The following is a 20,216-nucleotide window of genomic DNA, read 5'->3' on the forward strand; positions in this document are numbered from 1 at the left end:
GGGCCTATCTCACAGGGTTATAAAGAGTACATAAGATAGTGGTATTAAAAAAAGGCTGGATATGGTGGCTCACATTTGTAATCCTAGCACTTTGGGAGGCTAAAGCAGGAGGATTGCTTGAGCCCAGAAGTTCAAGACCAGCTTGGGCAACATGCTGAGGCCACGTCTCTACAAAAAAATAAAAAAATCAGCTGAGTACGGTGATGCATGCCTCTGGTTCCACCTACTCGGGAGGCTGAGGCAGGACCATCTCTTGAGCCCAGGAGGTTGAGGTTACAGTGAGCTGTGCTCATACCACTGCACTCCAGTCTGGGTGACAGAGCAAGGCCCTATCTCAAAAAAAGAGAGATTTTGTTTTTTCATCTTTCAGAAACTCTAGAAAAGAGCTGACTTTTTCCCTGAAGTTTGGGTCTGGAAGTGGCTCTCTATCCTTTTCTTGGATGGCACCTCCAGAGAAAACACTTTAGGGTAAGGCTGGATAAAAATTGCCCGTAAGAGATCTCCTCAAGTATACAATTTCAGTGAAAAAAGGGAAGAAAAGAACACTGCTGTCAGCCTAGCCTAAAAAAAAAATTAGAAACAGAACTTGAGTGATATTTTTATGTTTGAAAATCTCTGGGCAATCAGATTTCCCTAAGGATTATCTTTTCATTTCCAAATCTGCAAAAGGAGTCAAGTGGGAAAGTAACAAAGTTACTTGATTAAAATATCAAAAATAAAAACTCATTCTGACAGGAATTTTGTTCAAGACCATTGCACAACCCCGTGACCATCGGGAAGTGAGGTTAGCTCCTGTCTGTGAACTGGGTAGACAGCGGTGCTGCTCAGAGAACGGTCTGCAGACCTGTGCCCAGTCCAGCCACAAGATGCACACGCAAACCAAGAGTGAACGTCTGATTTCTCGTCGTGGCCAGCCCCACTTGGCTGACCACAGCTTTGAGCAGCGCTGGGAAATTCACGAAAACTCATTTCTAGAATTCTGTCCATTGCATCAATGATCCAACATGAAGCGCTGAGATGGCTTACCTTGACTGCTGGGATAGTCCCTCAAACTTGTTTGTGGTCTTACTTGAAGAGGATGGACCCCCATCGTTACCTACAAGGAAAACCGAATGTGAAAAGGTACGTCTTTAGATGGGGAAACGCAATGAGAATATATGGGTTTGGCCTATAGACAGGCACTGCTCAAGTTCCAGAACGGCATTTAAAAGACCCAAGCCAAAACAGTATGCATTTCTGGCATAAGACCAAAACAAAATTGAGCACTGTTTTGGGCTTTGCAGTTTTTACTTCCGGTAAAGGAGTGTATCAAAGAGGTGAGCAGCTGCTCTGTGGCAAGGCCTTGAAGAGCACAGAAACTTGGTGATGTTCCCACTGGCTCAGGATCCTGTCCTTAGTTTGAGGGTAGAGAAAGAAGAATAAATTTCAAGTTCACCAAGAGGTCCCCATGTTAGAAAACTACCCCCTAGTATCCAAACTCAGCAGAAATACACAACTCACAAGTGGAGTGTGCGTGTGAACACCATTAGCAGGGTGGTGGATAAGTGGTCATCTGTTGGGCCAGGCCCTCAGGCACTTACTGACTCGTCATTCATTCTCTTTTTTTTTTTTTTTTTTTTTTTGAGATAGGGTCTCACTCTGTCACCCAGGCTGGAGTGCAGTGGTGCAATCATGGCTCACTGTAGCCTTGAACTCCTGAGTTCAAATGTTCCTCCTGTCCAGCATCCCAAGTAGCTGGGACTACAGGGGCATTCATTCAAATATTAACTTTTTTTCTGAGATGGAGTGTCACTCTGCTGCCTAGACTGGAGTGTAGTGGTGCAATCTCAGCTCACTGCAGCATTGGCCTCCCAGGTTCAAGCGATTCTCCCGCCTCAGCCTCTTCAGTAGCTCGGACTACAGGCACACACCACCACGCCGCCCAGCTAATTTTTGTATTTTTAGTAGAAACGGGGTTTCACCATGTTAGCCAGGCTGGTCTAAAACTCCTGGCCTCAGGTGATCCACCTGCCTCGGCCTCCCAAAGTGCTGGGATTACAGGCATAAGCCACCATACCCGGCCAAGTATTAACATTTATTAAGCATCTACTATGTGCAAGGCATAAATGTGAAGAAGGCACAAAAACAAGTAAAATGTCACTGCTCTCACAGAGCTTATGCTCTGGCCTGTGACTTAGACATAGGAAATATACTAATAATGTGTAATGAGATGAACATCAGTTGCTGTCAATTGAGGAGAAAATAGTTTCTAAACTCTGACTGCTGGCAGGAGTAGGGGAGAGGGAGTAGGGAATGCTCTCTGGGGAAGACACAGCACCTGGACAGGTGAAGAACTTTCTAGTGGGTGAGCAGCAAAACCAGAGGCACACAGGTGGAAGTAAGTGTGCTATGTCCAGGAGAGGGTCACAAGACAATAAATGAGGGCTCTTCTATGATCCATTTTGTGGTGGGCAGAGTGCAGAGCAGTTGTGGAGCCCCAAGCTGTGGGCACCCAGGAGGATTCCCCAGGACCCTACATGGGCACCCTGTCTCTGGAGCTCTAGTTCATTTCTTTGTCCTTTCTTCCTATGACTGCTCTGGAAAGTCTTGCTCTCTTCCTTCAGCAGCCTCCTCTCCTCCTCTGCCTAGAAGACTATAATACTGCCTAGGTGGCACTGGGAATGGGTTGGCTAAGGAGGCTGAGCAACAGGAGGGCAGATGAAGAGGGCAGGGCTGAAAAAAAACTAACTGATCCTCACTACACTGCACATCTGCTCAACAGCACCACCGATTGCCCACATACTTGTATATTCATCCAGCCTTCCTTCCTCACAGGATGAGACTGGCATCATAAGATAAGGAAATGAGACTAAATGAATAAATGGCTGCAGGTCCCATGGGGAAATGGTGTACCTGGAAGTCCTGACCACAAATCAATGTGCTCTTCATTACCCATCAAGATGCCCTGATAGTAACAGCATTAACAGCAACGATCGTTTACTGAGCACTTATTGTGAGCAAGGTACTGTGCTACATACTCATAGTAATTATGCTTATGAGATAAATAGTATAATCACCCATCATTTTATATATGAAGAAGCACACAGAGAAGTAAAGTCAATTGCCCAAGGTCAGGTCACTGGTAAGGGTCAAAGCTGGGATGGAAAGCCAGCAGCCCTCTTCCAGGGTCTGTACTGTGAATCACCACACTCTAGCACCTATCACCTCCTGGTCTGACTGCACCTACTGAAGAGGGAGAGGCTGGCAGGGTGCTCACCTCCTGGATGGAATGTTCTGTAATTCTATGATATTGATACAAGAAGAAATGAGATAAACTGGCATTACTAGAAGAACCAAAGGCTTTCAAATTTAGTTTAATTTTAATTAAACTAACCATCAGTGTATGTCACTGAGCCCATATAACTTAATATTTGGCCGGGCGCAGTGGCTCACGCTTGTAATCCCAGCACTTTGGGAGGCCGAGGCGGGCGGATCACGAGGTCAGGAGATCGAGACCACAGTGAAACCCCATCTCTACTAAAAATACAAAAAATTAGCCGGGCATGGTGGCGGGCGCCTGTAATCCCAGCTACTCGGAGAGGCTGAGGCAGGAGAATGGCATGAACCCAGGAGGCGGAGCTTGCAGTGAGCCAAGATTGCGCCACTGCACTCCAGCCTGGGCGACAGAGCGAGACTCCGTCTCAAAAAAAAAAAAAAAAAAAAAAAAAAAAATTTAAGGACTTCTTTGGTAACTCATAAAATCCTCAGAGCTGTGATGTTCTTTAAGGTAGGCATTTTTTTTCTTCTTTATTATTTATTTATTTTTTCAAGATGGGGTCTCACTAAGTTGCCCAGGCTGGTCTTGGACTCCTGAGACCAACTGATCTTCCTACCTTGGCCTCCCAAAGTGTTAGGATTACAGGTGTGAGCCACCACACGTGGCCTTTTTTTTTTAAGAGACAAGGTCTTGCTCTGTTGCCCAGGTGGGAGTGCAGTGGCATAATCATAGCTCACTGCAGCCTTAAACTCCTGGGCTCAAATGATCCTCCCGCCTCAGCCTCCCAAGTAGCTAGGACTACGGGCATGCTCCACCATGCCTGGTTAATTTTAATTTTTATTTTTTTTGTAGAGACAAGGTCTCACTACTAATTTTTTTTTTTTTTTTTGGTAGAGACAAGGTCTCACTACATTTCCCAGGCTGGTCTCAAATACTTGGCCTCAAGTGATCCTCCTGTCTTGGCCTCCCAAAGTGCTGGGATTACAGGTGTGAGCCACTGCACCTGGCCTGGTAGGCATTTCTTTCTGGCACTGTGCTCAATGCTGAGTCTTCAGGGCTAGATATCAAATCTTATACTTTCCCACTTAAATGAGTTATAACAATCAAAACGTCAAGGAAAATTTTATGTTTGGAGAATGAACTGTTGCATCCACTAATTCCCTTTCCAGGTAGAAAACATTCCAAAGAAGTGATTATTAATGCAGGTTGCATGAGCTATACATGAGTAAATTTGAGACCAACAGGGCTGCAAAGGCCCTCTGGCTCTGCTGTGGTCATTCATTCTGCTGTCGCACAGACGAGTCATCATGTCAGGGGCTGCTGCCTGATACCCACAGGCCCAAATGTCCAGAGTTCTCATTTAACCTTACTCTTTGGCTTCTCAAAATGAGTCTCCTTTTTCCAAAGATGGTGTGAGTTTTTATGTCTCTGTAACTTTGCCCCTTACGTTCCTTTCCCCTGCAAGGAAGGCCTGTCTCCTTCCAGTTTTGGTGAATTCCTACACAACCTTCAAAGAACACCTTTAGAGTCACTTTCTGAGAATTCTTCCACAGCTGACTTGACCACCCCTTGTAACCAGCTTCTTACCAGAAGTGGTTAATTAGGGGTGCAGATTTTGGACCTAGACAAGTGTGGCTTTGAATTCTAGCTGTACTGCTGACCAGTGGGTATGAGTCTGGGTGACTTCTTATTCTGCTAAACCTCAATTCTGTCATATATAAACTGGGAACAACCATGGTACCTACTACCCTAGATGGGCATGAGTATTAAAGGAAATAAACTATGAAGTACAGGACACAGTGCTAGACCACAGGAAGCCTGACACAAGGGTAATATTATTCACAGCTTTTCAATGGCATGAAACAGAAATGATGCTAATTTACTCAGTGAGTGGTCACTTCAAAGAATGGACCCCACCTTCTATGTCTTTGTAACACCATTATTTTTATTTTTTCTGAGATGGAGTTTTGCTCTTGTTGCCCAGGCTGGAGTACAATGGCGTGATCTCGGCTCAGTGCAACCTCTGCTTCCTGGGTTCACTGATTCTCCTGCCTCAGCCTCCCAAGTAGCTAGGATTACAGGCATGCGCCACCACGTCTGGCTAATTTTTGTATTTTTAGTGGAGACGGGGTTTCGCCATGTTGGCCAGGCTAGTCTTGAACTCCTGACCTCGAGTGATCCACCTGCCTCGGTCTCTCAAAGTGCTGGGATTACAGGCGTGAGCCACTGCGCCTGGCCGATAACACCACTTTTTAACAAAATGTCTGGCACAGAGCAGTCAATAGTCCCTGCTAGCAAAAGACAGGACTGACTGTGCTGGCTCATCAACTTCTCTGCCCACAGCGGGCCTTCTTACACCTGGCTGGGTAGTCGTCTATGGTCTGGTTGACAAGAATCCTGTCACTCTCGTAGCTATGCGAAGGCTGAAAAGAGAACAATGAGGAGCAAAAATATGGAAGCAACTCAATCCCTTTTTCTCTCTCTGTGCAATTTGGAAAAAGATCTTAGTGTATCATACAGATGTGTGTAAGAGAGAGTTGGAGATACATCCTGGGCAGGCAATGGAAGGAAGTGCGGCCAAGACTCCTGGTTACCTACCATAGCTTCGAAGCTACAGGAGAAGAGTTTGTGGAAAGAGACGGGGCATTGGCTCAGCAGCGAATGGCCTGGTTGCTACAGGAGTATTCTGGAATAGTGAATTACTATACAGGCCTTGGAGTTGGAAATGGGTTCAAATCTCACTTCTGCAGTTCCTGGATTTGAGATCTTAAGCAAGTCATTTGACTTCTCTGTGCCTAATTTCCTCATCAGTAACTGGGACAATGACAGTCCCACTTCCAATAAGTAGATATGTAATAAAACAAACAAATAACAAGAAAAACCAAAAAAGCAAAGGAAAAGAAAAGAAAAGAAGTAAATATCCATGTCTCAGACATTTCATCTATTGAGCTTTTTTACCTAGAAGTCCCAGGCCTGAAATATAAGCAGTAAACCAATTTTTGGTATAGTTTTTCATCCATTATTTGCTCTATATTAAATAAAAGTACAATTCTAACTCCCACTGACCAAAGATGAGGAATGTAAGTGATTCCCAGAGGTCACTTTGTCAGGGATTGGTAGAACCTGGATCAGAACCTGGGCTTCTGGAATGTTCTTTCAGTGCATGTTATGGTTTCCCATGTGCACTGCAGATACTTCTCTAAATGCCAAAGGATGGAGGGGCGGGGGAGGGGGGAAATTGGTCTCAGGTATTAATTCAAGAGTCTCAAGTGTGAGAATAGCATTGGTCTTAAGGCTACCATGAACCTAACAATTAGTTGTATTTCTTTCTTTGCTCTTGCCTGTAAGAAACTTAGGGTCAAATCCGTGGCCCACTTCCAGACACTGTATGTGACTTTTTGTTACTCATTTTGTGGAGAAATCACACTCCTGGAATTCACCTTACTTTGCTACCTTTATTCTCCCTTTGTCCTCATTTCTTATTATTTAAATTGTGTTAAAATATGTGTTATTCTGTTATAAAGCAGGTTATAAAAAAAAGAGGAGGACTGGGTGAGGAGGCTCACGCCTGTAATCCCAGCACTTTGGGAGGCCAAGGCAGGAGGATCACTTGAGGCCAGGAGTTCGAGACCAGTGTGGGCAACATAGTAAGACCTTGTCTCTACAAAAATTAAAAAATTAGCTGGGTGTGGTGTGATGCACCTAGAGTCCCAAGTTATGTGGGAGGCTAAGATGGGAGGATCACTTGGGCCCAGGAGGTTGAGGCTACAATGAGCCGTGATTGTGCCACCGTACTCCAGCCTAAGCGACAGAACAAGATGTTGTCTTTAAAAAAAAAAAAAAAAAAAAGAAGAAAGAGGTTCAATGAAATGCAACTTCAAAAATCATAAATTCCCTACAAAACCCAAATCTGTCCACAGGACTATTTGTTTTGCTATCAAAAGCCTGCCTTAGAAGTCTCCTGAGACAGATGGCTGGATTCATCAAGAAGCAGGACTTCAGTAATGTAATGCCGGGGCTATTTTGGGCACTGTGGATGTTGTGGTTCTGGCAGGGAAAAAGCCTGGGGTGGCCCTCCCAGCCTGAGCAGCGCGGGAGCTGCATAGCAGGGTGCCATGCTGCAGATGGATAAGGAGGCACAGCCAGCAGAGCTTGTGCTGCTTGCCAGGAGAACCATGCTAAGTTGATTGCCTTCTCCACACTTCAGCTTCATGGGCACACAAACCACTGCTGTGAGGAGAAATGGCCAGTGGGCCTGCATTTTGCGAGCACAGAGTGGTGTGTGGAAAGGGTGAGAAGGGCCGGCTCTCAGCCACACAGGCTGCAGGTGAATCCTGGCCCCCACGTACTAGCTGTGAGAAACAGTACAAATCACTTAAACTTTCTGAGCCCCGAAGTTGAGATAATAGCATTTTCTGCGTAACTATGGTTAAGAATGAGGTACGTTAACACATGCAAAGTGCTCAACAGAATGCCCAGCACTCTGTGAGGCACTTACAAGTGATGGCCTTATAAAATATTACGTACGTAGTTTTTTATCCAAAGATTCTGAAATAATGAATTGTCATTTTCTTTTGTCTTACAAACCATAAACCTGTATTAAGAATGTATGGGCTGGGTGTGGTGGCTCATGCCAGTAGTCTCCAGCACTTTGGGAGGCCAAGGCAGGTGGATCACATAACTCAGGAGTTTGAGACCAGCCTGGGCAACATGGTGAAACCCCGTCTCCAAAAAAAATACAAAAATTAGCTGGGCGTGGTGGTGCACACCTGTAGTCCCAGCTACTCAGGAGACTGAGGTGGGAAGATAGTTTAAGCCTGTAAGGTGGAGGCTGCAGTGAGCTATGATCATGCCACTGCACTCCAGCCTGGTGACAGAATAAGACCCTGTCTAAAAAACAAAGAAAAAGGAGTTTATGAAGGCATGAAGTGGAATTTGAGAGGGGGAAAGATAGACTCTTTGTAATGAAGGAAGTGCGGTCTTCTGTGAAGTAGATGCATTAAAGGTTACAATCTCTGGCCCTTGTTCTCACAAAACACTCAACATCAGCTGCCTTGCTTATTTCCTCCTGCCTATTCCACTCATCTTCCAAGGTCAAAAGCAAGATCTACTTCCTTCTTTTTTTTTTTTTTTTTGAGACAGAGTCTGGCTGTGTCCCCCAGGCTGGAGTGCAGTGGCACCATCTCGGCTCGCTGCAAGCTCCGCCTCCTGGGTTCACACCATTCTCCTGCCTCAGCCGCCCGAGTAGCTGGGACTACAGGCGCCCGCCACCATGCCCTGCTAATTTTTTTGTATTTTTAGTAGAGACAGTGTTTCACTATGTTGGCCAGGATGGTCTCGAACTCCTGACCTCGTGATCCGCCCACCTCGGCCTCCCAAAGTGCTAGGATTACAGGCTTGAGCCACCGCGTCCGGCCCTACTTCCTTCTTAAACCACCTTCTACCTCCTTCTTAAAGGTCAGCATGGGGGACTGGGCAGGGCTAATCATCAGCATAGAAAGTGTGAGCACCAGCAGAGCCAAGACCTGTCAGCCATGGCTACTCTGCAAAGGAGCTGAATGTCAGAGGTGCCCCTGAGAAGAGAAACACAAATGTCGGGGAACCAAAGAAGGGTATAGGCTTCAGACTTGACAGGTGGGCCAAGTTCGGTGGCTAATGACTATAATCCCAGCACTTTTGAGAGGCTGAGATGGGTGGATCACTTGAGGTCAGGAGTTCGAGACTAGCCTGGCCAACACGGTGAAACCCCGTCTCTACTAAAAATACAAAAATCAGCTGGACATGGTGGCGGGTGCCTGCAATCCCAGCTATTCAGGAGAATGAGGCAGGAGAATTGCTTGAACCCATGAGGTGGAAGTTGTAGTGAGCTGGGACTGCACCACTGCATTCCAGCCTGGGCAACAGAGTGTCTGTTTCGAAAAAAAAAAGAGAACTTGACAGATGGAAACCTCCACCTGGCTGAGGAAAGAGGCTGCTGTGCTGCAGGCAGGGGTCATGGGAGTGATGCCAGTGCTGCTGTACGGATAGCTAGTGAGACTAGTGGGTACAACAGTGGCGGTGTGAATAGGTGGCCTAAAACAGATCGGGACAGGAGGCCTCGAGTCTTGCCTACTTTACAAGTTTGATTTCATATTTAATGTTAGGCAAGTGATCAGCGTGAACCCATTGATCTAAAAAATGGAGAGCTGCTGACAATATCCATAACCCCCAAATCTCCCCTGTGAATCTGGAGGAGGAAATCCTGGGCACAGTGGGGAGAGAAGTACATCTGGCAGGTACATGATAGCTCACATCTTCTCTGAAGACTAGAAAAACAATGGCCAAGATAGGGGTTTGAGACTTTTGAGGTTGTTGGGATGGGTGAATATATTTTGCATGTGGGTTGGATGTGACTCTTTGGGGGTCAGAGGACAAGCTGTGGTAGGCTGAAAAATGGCCACCCAAAGTTATCGAGTCCTGATCCCTGGAATTTGTAAATGTGACCTGACTAGAAAAAGGAGTCTTTGTAAATACAATTAAGTTAAGGATCTTGAGACAAGGAGATTATCTTTATTTTTTTTGAGACACAGTTTCGCTCTTGTTGCACAGGCTGGGGTGCAATGGTGCAATCTCGGCTCACCACAACCTCCGCCTCCCGAATTCAAGAGATTCTCCTGTCTTAGCCTCCCGAGTAGCTGGGATTACAGGCATGCGCCACCATGCCCAGCTAATTTTGTATTTTTAGTAGAGATGGGGTTTCTCCATGTTGGTCAGGCTGGTCTTGAACTCCAGACCTCAAGTGATCCACCCACCTGGGCCTCCCGAGACAAGATTATCACAGAAAATTCAGGTAGGTCCTAAATACAATCACACGTACATTTATGAGAGAGCGGCAAAGGCAGTTCTGAGAACACAGAGAGGCGGCGACAGTGGGGAGATGACCATGAAGGCAGAGGCCGCACCACTCCACGGATCACCTGGAGTCACCAGAAGCTGAGAGAGGCAAGAAACAGATTCTTCCCACAGGGCCTCTGGAGGGAGCAAAACCCTGCTGGATTTTGGACCTCTAGCTTCTAATACTGAGAGAATAAATTTGTTATTTTACAACATCCAACTTGTGGTATGTGTTACAGGAGCCTCAGGAAACTCATGCAGGTTTCTCCCATCTCTAGCTATCCAACAAAATGCTAGGCTGAGAATAATGGTAACAGTAGCTATCATTTATTAGGTGCTGCCTATGGTTTTGGTTGTTTTTTATGTGTTCTTCTCATTTAATCTTCATGATAACTCCATATGCAATACAGACACTACTACTAGCCCCATATTATAGTTGGAGGAGCTTTGGCACTGAACAATTCCAAGATACTTGCTGAAAATCACAAGGCTATTGAGTAGCAGAGACGGAATGAGAATCCAGACAGTATGACACTTGAGTCCACCTTAGAGCACTTTGCTCTGCTGAGAGAAGCAGCACATGCCCTCAGAAGGAGTTCATGTACTGGGAAAGACAGGCAAGGAAACAGCCACTGTGATACCCACTACACCAGTGGGGACAAAGGGTGGGGAGTGGGGAGTTTTACTGGACTGCGAAAGGCCTTTTAAGTAGATCCCAGGAGAGCAGATCTTGAAAGATGACTAAACATTAACATAAAGAAGTAGAGGGAAGAAGATTCTAGGTTGAGGGCATACTGTAAGCAAAGGCTCAGATCTGAGAGAAAAAAATAGAACTTTAGGGAATGTGGTGTACCTCAAGATGGCAGACATGTTCAGCTTTGGGGGTGGAAAGGTAAGGCCTGGTGAGAGCTAAGGGGCTGTTCTTTTACTACCTGCTTATGCCTGGTGTCTACCTCCCAGTTCTGATCTCTCACAGTTCAAAGGCCCTGATCCTCATGGGCTGAGGAGAGATGGGAGGTTTAGGGGAACATAAGAGCGCTGGAAAGGTGTGTTCACAGAGGGAAGCTGCAGGCATCAGAGAGGAAGGTTGCCTAGAAGGCTGATCCCCTAAGTGCCTTGCTGATGACCGTCTGGGCCCTGCCTTTGGCTTCTAGAATACAATGTCAGCAGGAGGCGGGGAGGGATTAAAACCAAGCAGTAATAATACAACACAGACCGCAAGCACTAGGATCAGAGCAACTATAACCTTTCTAAGGAGAAGTCTAGCCATGTATGAATGCACCCACACATGCCCATTATTGACCTGTGTCTGTAGATAGTATATCTTACATACATGCATGTACGCCAACATATGCTTTCTAAAATCAAAATTTAAAAATAATTTAAATTGGTTTTTAAATTTAAAATTTTGATTTCAAAAATCAAGAGTCCATGCCACGTGGGAAACTGTCACTGTGGCCGAGGACAGATGATGATTTTTGTCCTTCAAGGCTGGTTGTAGGTGAGAGGCTCTTAGCTGGTGAGAAACTGGCAGACAGAACAGCGTCCTCATCTGGAAAAGGTTATAATGCTCCCAGCTCACTGTCAGGCACTCTTATAAAGTAAATTTTGTTTAATAAAAAATGCTCCCTGACCCATCAACAATGGGGTGAAAAACGGCTAGCTGCTAGTCTTGCTCGAGTGATGTGAAAATCTAAAAAAGTGATGATTTTCAAGCCAGAAAGCAGAAATTTGGTAAATTTTAGGAATGTTCGAGTCTATACAACGTGAATAAAGGCACTTTAAACCTTACAAGAAATAAAACCACTTAAACAAGAGGATTGAAATTTAGAGAAATTTGGAAAGGAGGTTAATTTGTGATATGAAACGCTAATGTGAAACTTGTGACTTTCATGGAATGTTATTTGGGGGAAAGGCCTTTTTGATGAAATCTGGGGATCCTGAAGGCCTTACACAGCAGCCTCTGAAAATGTCAAGGACATCCTTAGTCTTTATGTATGTATGTGCTAGCACACCTCAATTGTTCTTGCCTGGCTTGTGGGAACTAATTCATTAACACCAAACTCCAATGTCTCCTCCTCTCTAAACCTTCCCTGGCTTTCCTCTAAAGTCTGACATTCAGTTTTCCAGCATTTCTAGTGTTTAGACAACATGTCTATCCTGATAGTAAAGAACATGTGCTTTAATGATTTACCCACGTGTGTCCTGCATTAGACCATGAACTCCATGAGCATATGGACTGAGAAGGCCCAAGCAAGGCATAGTAAGTGCCTCAAGTAAGCAAACAGAGTCAGAGAATGAACGGCTAAATGCACACACATGCTTGCACACACATAACCCGGGGTGTCTGGGCCAGATGGTGAACAGGTGACAATCAGCAATGGGACAATGTAACTTTCCCCCAAAACTCGAAACACAAAAAATATGAAGAAAGCCACAATGAAACTCCACAGCAGGAAGAGGTGAGACACACAAACTAACACATTTATTCAGCGAAGCTTCTGTGAGTGTCTGTCATGGGCCAAGACCCTGTTTCATGATGGGGTGACCCCTAAGTCGCTAGCAGGCTAGTAGTAAAGATGGGAATTATGTCCCTTGTAGACGGGAATTTGTCATGTGCAGTCAATGTCACTGAAGTGATTAACAAGCTGACTCTGGGCAAATTTATTCATTCTCAAGTGATTACTAAATATTCACTGTGTGCCAGGCATGGTTCCAGTAAACACAGGTGAGAACAAGACCAAGACAAGGTTCTGGCTCTCATGGAGCTTACATTTTAGTGGGGCAGCTTACATTCTGTGATAAGGTGTTTGAAGGAAAACAGGTAGGGAGGAAGCTGCGCTGGAGGGGGAGGGAGACAGACATGACAGCTGAGAACTCAAGGATGAAAGGGAAGCAGCTGTTCAAAAAGCATGACAGAGTTCCAGGGAGTGAGAGGGCCCTCAGGAGGCAGAGGATGGTGTATCCAAGAAGTGAAAGAAGGCCAGCCCTGAAGACAGAGTGGCAGGAGAGGGTCTGGGAGATAAGAGCCCAATCATGCAGGGCCCTGTAGGCCTTGGTATAGGGAGCTTGCATTTATCTGAAGCTCAACAGGAAATCTTAAAAGGGTGTTAAGGAGAAAAGTGACCATGAGCTGATTTACATTTTATAAGTAAACCATTCTGGCTGTTGTGAGGAAAATGGATTACTTTGCTTTTCTGAGCCTCTGTTTCCTTATATATAAACGAGACTAATAATACCTACCTCACAGAGTTGCTATTATAATTGAGTAAGATTTAGGAAGTGCTCAGCACCTTTTAGTTTTTAATGGCCTAAATATTTTTCAAAATGTTCCTTTCCCTTAAGAGACAGGTAGAATCATGTCATATATACCCGAGTCAGCATCCAGCATGTGTGTGCATTTTGGTACACTTTCTGAATGTGCTAACGGGCCACTGCCCAGTGGAGCCCCACACGCTGCCTGGCCCCAGCAGCTTTGGCCCTGACTTTAGGATAACTTACCCCAAGGAACTGCGCCTTTGTTTGGGGGCCCATGAGGTAGTGGGCTGGGAGGGTCGGATAGGGTTCTCTTGTGTCCGGGTGGTGGGGGAGGAGGCCTCTTCTTGGATAGGGTGGAGCTGCCACTAGAGGTCTGGGTGCTTAGAGGGAGTGTTGAAGGTGGGCCAGTTGGACCTAGAAAGGAAATTGAATGGGGGCAGGAAGATTAATCCCAGTCTCGCAGATACAAAACAGCCAGTATGAAATCACTTCCACACATCAGAATGTGGTATGATACACAGAGATAAAAGCAAAAGGCTGGATATGGCTAACTCCATCAATCTAGTAACTCACAAGTAGGGTTTTAAAAATTTGGTTTAAAAAAATAAAATTGGCCAGGTGCAGTGGCTCATGCCTGTAATCCCTGCACTGTAGAAAGCTGAGGTGGGAGGATTGCTTGAGGCCAAGAGTTTGAGACCAGCCTGGGTAACATAGCAAGACTCCATCTCTACAAAAATTTAAAAAATTAGCCGGGCGTGGTGGTGTGTGCTTGTAGTTTCAGCTACTTGGGAGACTGAGGTAGGAGGATCACTTTAAGTCAGGAGTTCGAGGATACACTGAGCTATGATTATGCCACTGCACTCCAGCCTAGGCAACAGAGAAAAATTTACAACAAAGGTAAGAAGAGTGTGTGCTTCAAGGAACAAAATGCCAGTCAACACAGAATGCTACTGGGTTTAGTCATTTAGGTACAATGGGAGAAACACACACATACACACACATCTTAAAACAATAACTCCTTATAATCATCACAAAATCTACTGAGGGAGAAATCACACACCACTACCAGCAAAATCAACAGAGAAAGAACAGGGTACAGGCTAAGCCTTCACTGGGCCACAAGCTGAAACATGAAATGATTCATATAATAGAATTTTTCTTTCTACAACTTTTTCTTCTAGTCAGCAAACTGTCTGAAGCTTTTCCTAAAAAACAAAACAAAACAAAACAAAAAAACAAAAAAAAAAATAAGGCTTTTCTAAATAATGAAGAAAGAACTGGATGTAAAGCATTACCTGGAAAAAAGAGAAATCCAAAAACCCTTTGCTCTAGAAACCAAACCATCTGTTATATTGGAAGCCTGAACAACATTTATATAAATTAGACACTGAATTTTATAGACTAAAAAAAAAACTCAACTTTCTCCAGAGCTAAAGACAAGACCGCAGGAATGATAGTAATATTCCACATACACACAAAAATGGGGTTTGTTTTTAAAAGCTGTTAAGGGAGTAGTGTATTTGATCTTAGTTTTGTTTATTCAAAGTGACAATGAAGTGGCTTGTGTGTGCCAGGTATTCCATGCTGGGCACTTTCACTACTATTGCTTTATTTAAGGTATATGGTTTAACTGTGTTCATGGCAAATTGTTTCTGTAAATGTTAAGAAAAAAAAGCTAGGACCAGGCACGGTAGCTCATGCCTGTAACTCCAGCACTTTGAGAGGCTGAGGTGGGCAGATCACTTGAGGTCAGGAGTTCAAGACCAGCCTGGCCAACATGGTGAAACTCCATCTCTACTAAAAATACAAAAATTAGCAAGGTGTGGTGGTGCACGCCTGTAGTCCCAGCTGCTCGGGAGGCTGAGGCAGGAGAATCACTTGAACCCAGGAAGTGGAGGTTGCAATGAGCTGAGATCATGCCACTGCATTCCTGCCTGGGTGTCGCAGCGAGACTCCGCCTCAAAAAAAACAAACAACAACAAAAAAAAGAAAGCTAAGAACACTGCCATACTGAATGTTTAACACAGATTAGTAGATACCTAGTAATCCAGAAGGGCTCCAAAAGAGCTTTATACATTCTTCATATTAAAAAAAAAGTCTAATTACTGCTGGCCTCCTTCCTTGGTATAAAGTAAGCTTTCCTATTTCCCATTGTCAATTACTAGTCCCTACCAATATTGACTTAAACCATTATTTCTCTAAGATAGGCTAGTTCTGAAAGTAAATACTGTTAATCTCAGTAAAATTATCATCTGCTTTAGGTTTAAATTGCCAGGCTATATAATTTACATCTTTGTCCCATCGTGTAATTCTATTACACAATGGAAGCCTGATGCTTACTCCAAATCAACACTTAATTAGGGTAACAGTCACAGCAGCTTTCAGAAACTATTTTATTTTTGTAACAATACAGAGATTGTTATTATGGCCTTGCATCTGTATAATGCTTTGTAGTTTTCAAAATGTGTTTATATATGCTATTCCTCGACTTTTTCCCTAGGTTTATCATTTAAAAAAAATTTTTTTTGAGACAAGGTCTTGCTTTGTCATCCTGCTTGGAGTGCAGTGGCACGATCACAGCTCACTGCAGCCCTGATCTCCTGGGCTCAAGCAATCTTCCCTCCTCAGCCTCCTGAGTAGCTGGGACTACAGCATGTATCATAACATCCGGCTAATTTTTAAAAATTTTTAAATTTTTCGTAGAGACAGAGTCTCACTCCATTGTCCAGGCTGGCCTTGAACTCCTGAGCTGAGGTGACCCTCCCAAAGTGCTAGAATTATAGGCGTGAGTCACCACACCTAGTCTAAATTAAGAAAAAAAAATGTTTATGGATACTAATAGTTGTACCTCTTCATTTTCATACTAACTCTGTGAAGTATGTGGGTCAGGTAGTATTGTCCCCATTTTGCAGCCAAGAACTCAGAGGCATGATTAAAGTCACAAGCCATGAGGGGCAGAGCTGGGATAAGGCAGGTGTCCAGGACTGGCAAGGCACTCACCCCATCAAATGATGCTGCTGGTTCCTGAAAGCCAGAGCAGCATTTCCTGTGCTTGGCACATGAGGAAAACAACAACAAATGCTCAGTATCAGGAAGTGTAACTTTCCTTTTGGAAATAAATGGATAATAGATAATAGACAATGGTGAGGTTCTCTAGCAATTTCATCTTTATCGCCATCTAGGGACTTTCTGAGCAGATGCAGTTCCCTGCTAGGAAACAAAAATTGTCAAAGACAAAATGCTAATGGAGCCACGTCTCTGAGCAACGCTGCATTATATATGCATGAGACTCCAGGAGAGATTAGACCAAAGAGGCATCCTGTAACCATAAACCACGCAAAATCCAACCTCCTGAATCATTTCAAAAATTAAGGAATTGTGCGTCCCATGCGGTTATATACTTCTGACTTCCTTCATATTGCTGATTATAATCTCTAATTATTTAAGTCTTTGTTTACTTACTTGTTACCTGACTCTCCCACAAGACTGGAAGAGTTCTATTAGGGCCAGGCTTTTCTCTGGTTTCGTGTAGAGTAAATATTTACTGAATAAATAGAAGATTCAACCACTACTTCTATCTTTTTAAGCCAGTGATTTTTTTTTTTTTTTTTTTGAGACGGAGTTTCACTCTGTCGCCCAGGCTGGAGTGCAGTGGCATGATCTTGGCTCACTGTGACCTCTCCCTCCTGGGTTCAAGTGATTCTCCTGCCTCAGCCTCCCAAGTAGCTGGGACTACAGGTGTGTGCCACCACGTCTGGCTAATTTTTGTATTTTTAGTAGAGATGGGGTTTTGCCATGTTGGCCAGGCAGGTCTTGAACTCCCGACCTCAAGTGATTCACCTGCTTCAGTCTTTCAAAGTGCTTGGATTACAGGCGTGAGCCACCATGCCTGGCCTAAGGCCAGTGATTCTGTCTTTCTTTTTTTTTGAGGCAGAGCTTCACTCTGTCGCCCAGGCTGGAGTGCAGTGGTGCAGTCTCCGCTCACTGCAACCTCTGCCTCCCAGATTCAAGGGACTCTCCTGTCTCAGTCTCCTGAGTAGCTGGCACTACAGGCGCACGCCACCACACCCGGCTAAGTTTTGTATTTTTAGTAGAGATGGGGTTTCACCATGTTGGCCAGGCTGGTCTTGAACTCCTGACCTCAGGTGATCCACCTACCTCCGACTCCCAAAGTACTGGGATTACAGGCGTGAGTCACAGCGCCCAGCCAGGCCAGTAATTCTTAAGGAGGCCAACACGTTTCACTTAGGGTGACCGATCAGAAACAAGTGGGGAGAATTAGCAGGAAGGAACAGTGTTAAGTGTGAAAAGGGATATTCAAGTTTATAATCTTATACTTGGAAAACAAACACACAGACAGACCTATCTATTGTCTTGTAGTAGAAACTACAGAAAGGAAGATGCTACAAAACCTTGGCTGGTAAGGCATGAGGTAAAATAAGGTTGAAAAATACTATATATAAGACCCCAGAAACGCAGACTTAAAAAATGTTTGAAGATTTAAAGAGCTCAGAAGACTTCCAAAATTAGTAACCAGTCCCACAGCATTAAAAGGGATCTTTTATGCAAAATAAATCTGAGTACTGGTTCAGTCAGGAAAAAAGCAGTTCTGGTAAGATAAAGAAACCTGAAACAAAATAAAATGGAACACAGCATCAAACGCAACACAAAAAAGGGTGGGGAGGCAAGATTAGTGAGTGGTGACGGAGATGCAGAGGTGACTAAAGAGGCAATTTTCTCTCCTGAACTCTGCCAGAGGCCTGTGGAAGTAACAAGAAAGTGCCCTAAACCTCATTTGCCACTGATATTGGCTACCGTGTGAAATAACTGTCTATATCTTCTTAAAAACATGGGTCTAGTCTTCCAAAGCTTCTATAAATAAATCTGAGGTTAAATAATTAGAAGGTCTTCTATGAGGAGGTAGAATACACCTCATTCTTCCTGAGGGTTTACATGTTAGTTTAGCATCAGCTATCACATTCAAAGAAGTTGAATCATCTAGGAGCACGTGTTTTCCATGAGAAAGCATTCCCCGCCCTTAAACAGAGGTGGATGACAGGACTAGTGTTCTGCAGGGTGAGAAGGCAAGCCACATACTTATTTTTAAATAATCCATGATCAGAAAAAGTCCTCGATGCTGGGCTTGGTGGGTCCCATCTGTAATCCCAGCACTTTGGGAGGCCAAGGCGTGAGGATCACTTGAGGCCAGGAGCTCGAGACCAGCCTGGCCAACATAATGAAACCCTGTCTCCACTACAAAATACAAAATTAGCTGGGCATGGTGGCACACACCTGTAATCCCAGCTACTTGGGAGGCTGAGGCAGGAGAATCGCTTGAACCCGGGAGGTGAAGGTTGCGGTGAGCCGAGATCATGCCACTGCACTCCAGCCTGGGCGACAGAGCGACAGTTAGTCTCCAAAAAAAAAAAAAAAAAGTCCTTGAAAACTGTTTTGTGGACACCCACTGGTGCCTGTTCTCACCACCCTTCATTCTTGAGGCACTTCTGGGTCCTCTTTTGGGTATCAGGTGCTGTGCTCTGGACACAGGCCTGTCCTTCAAGGCACTCCGCTCTGTGGCTTCTCTCCTCACCTGCCGTGTTCTCCAGGGGTTCTAAATGTGTCTTCTGATCTGTTCTTCACCGTCCTCCCTTGTTAACGGCCCTCCCTGCACAGACAGCATCCCCAGCCCTGACCCTGGCTATGCCTGGGTCCCTTCCCACATCTCCAACAGCCTCTTGGTCACTCCATTTGGACGTTCTGCTGTGCCTTCAACTCAAGTGGTTGCCACCGAACATACCTGAATGTGCTGCCAGAGCACCTCAATGTCCTTAGCCACGGGGATGCCTCTGTCTGAGGTCTATGTCAGAAGTGTGCCCGGCATACAGCCAGGGCTCAGGAAGTGCACCTAGGCAGTGTATTGCAGAAGTGACTATGCTCACCCTGGCAGGCCCACTGGCAGTTTTCAGGTCAAAGCGCTTGTCCCACATTCCTGGGCCCAACAATTTAGTCTCTCAAAAGGTGGTAGCGATCTCCTGAGACTCTCCCAGGAACTGACATTCTCTTCTCACTGAAGCCCCCTTATGGGAAATCGATATATTCTTCAACTATGAAGGTGGTTTGAGAATACCTCCCCAGACAGTACTGAACAAGGCAATCTCTCCACTTAGCCCAGAAAAAATGTCCTGGAAATTCATTCACCTATACCTAAATATATATAAATATACCTTAAAAAATGAAAATTCATTCCTAAAATCATAATCGCATGCTTTTCAAATCTCTTCCTCCTCTTCTTGCATTTTCTGGAGCTACCATTTACTGAGTATTATATGCTTGAGCTAAAACACAGTATTTAAAATTTATCTTGTAAAATATTATTATCATTATTGTCATCATTATTATCCATTTGAAGGATAAAGAGACCCAAGGCTCAGAGGGTTTAGGAAACTTGGCGAGTAACAGCAAATGAGCAGCTACATTCAGGCAGAACCCCATTCTGTCTGACTCAAGGCCAGACTCTCAGCCTTGACAACAACTTGCTTCTCTTCCTCTAAATGGCATCACATCCTTTCCGGCTAGAACTTTCAGGGACATAACCGAGTTATTACTTCACTTCCACATTCTCTTCTTTAAACACTTTTTTTTTTTTTTTTTTTGAGACAAAGTTTTGCTCTTTGTTGCCCAGGCTGGAGTGCAGTGGCATGATCTTAGCTCACTGCAATGTCCACCTCCCAGGTTCAAGCGATTCTCCTGTCTCAGCCTCCAAAGTAGCTGGGATTACAGGTGCCTGCCACCACGCCCGGATAATTTTTGTATTTTTTTTGGTAGAGAC

At 44.7% G+C, this 20,216-nt stretch overlaps 1 protein-coding gene across 3 annotated transcripts in view; it reads right to left on the reverse strand.

Moving 5' to 3' along the window:
* ASAP1 (ArfGAP with SH3 domain, ankyrin repeat and PH domain 1) overlaps nt 1-20,216 on the reverse strand; it is a 387,469-nt gene that overhangs the window by 24,673 nt on the left and 342,580 nt on the right. For 2 of the 3 annotated variants that reach the window (XM_058444652.1, XM_058444653.1), the window contains 2 exons: nt 13,631-13,801; nt 1,027-1,096 (listed from right to left, as the gene is read on the reverse strand). In XM_058444652.1, coding sequence (XP_058300635.1) covers nt 1,027-1,096; nt 13,631-13,801 — 241 coding nt within the window. The remainder of the gene's footprint in view (nt 1-1,026; nt 1,097-13,630; nt 13,802-20,216) is intronic. The other variant, XM_058444654.1, reaches the window with a different exon arrangement.

This window comes from Hylobates moloch, unplaced genomic scaffold (genome assembly GCF_009828535.3).
Source record: "Hylobates moloch isolate HMO894 unplaced genomic scaffold, HMol_V3 SCAFFOLD_9, whole genome shotgun sequence".
In the NCBI taxonomy this organism is placed as follows: Eukaryota; Metazoa; Chordata; class Mammalia; order Primates; family Hylobatidae; genus Hylobates; species Hylobates moloch.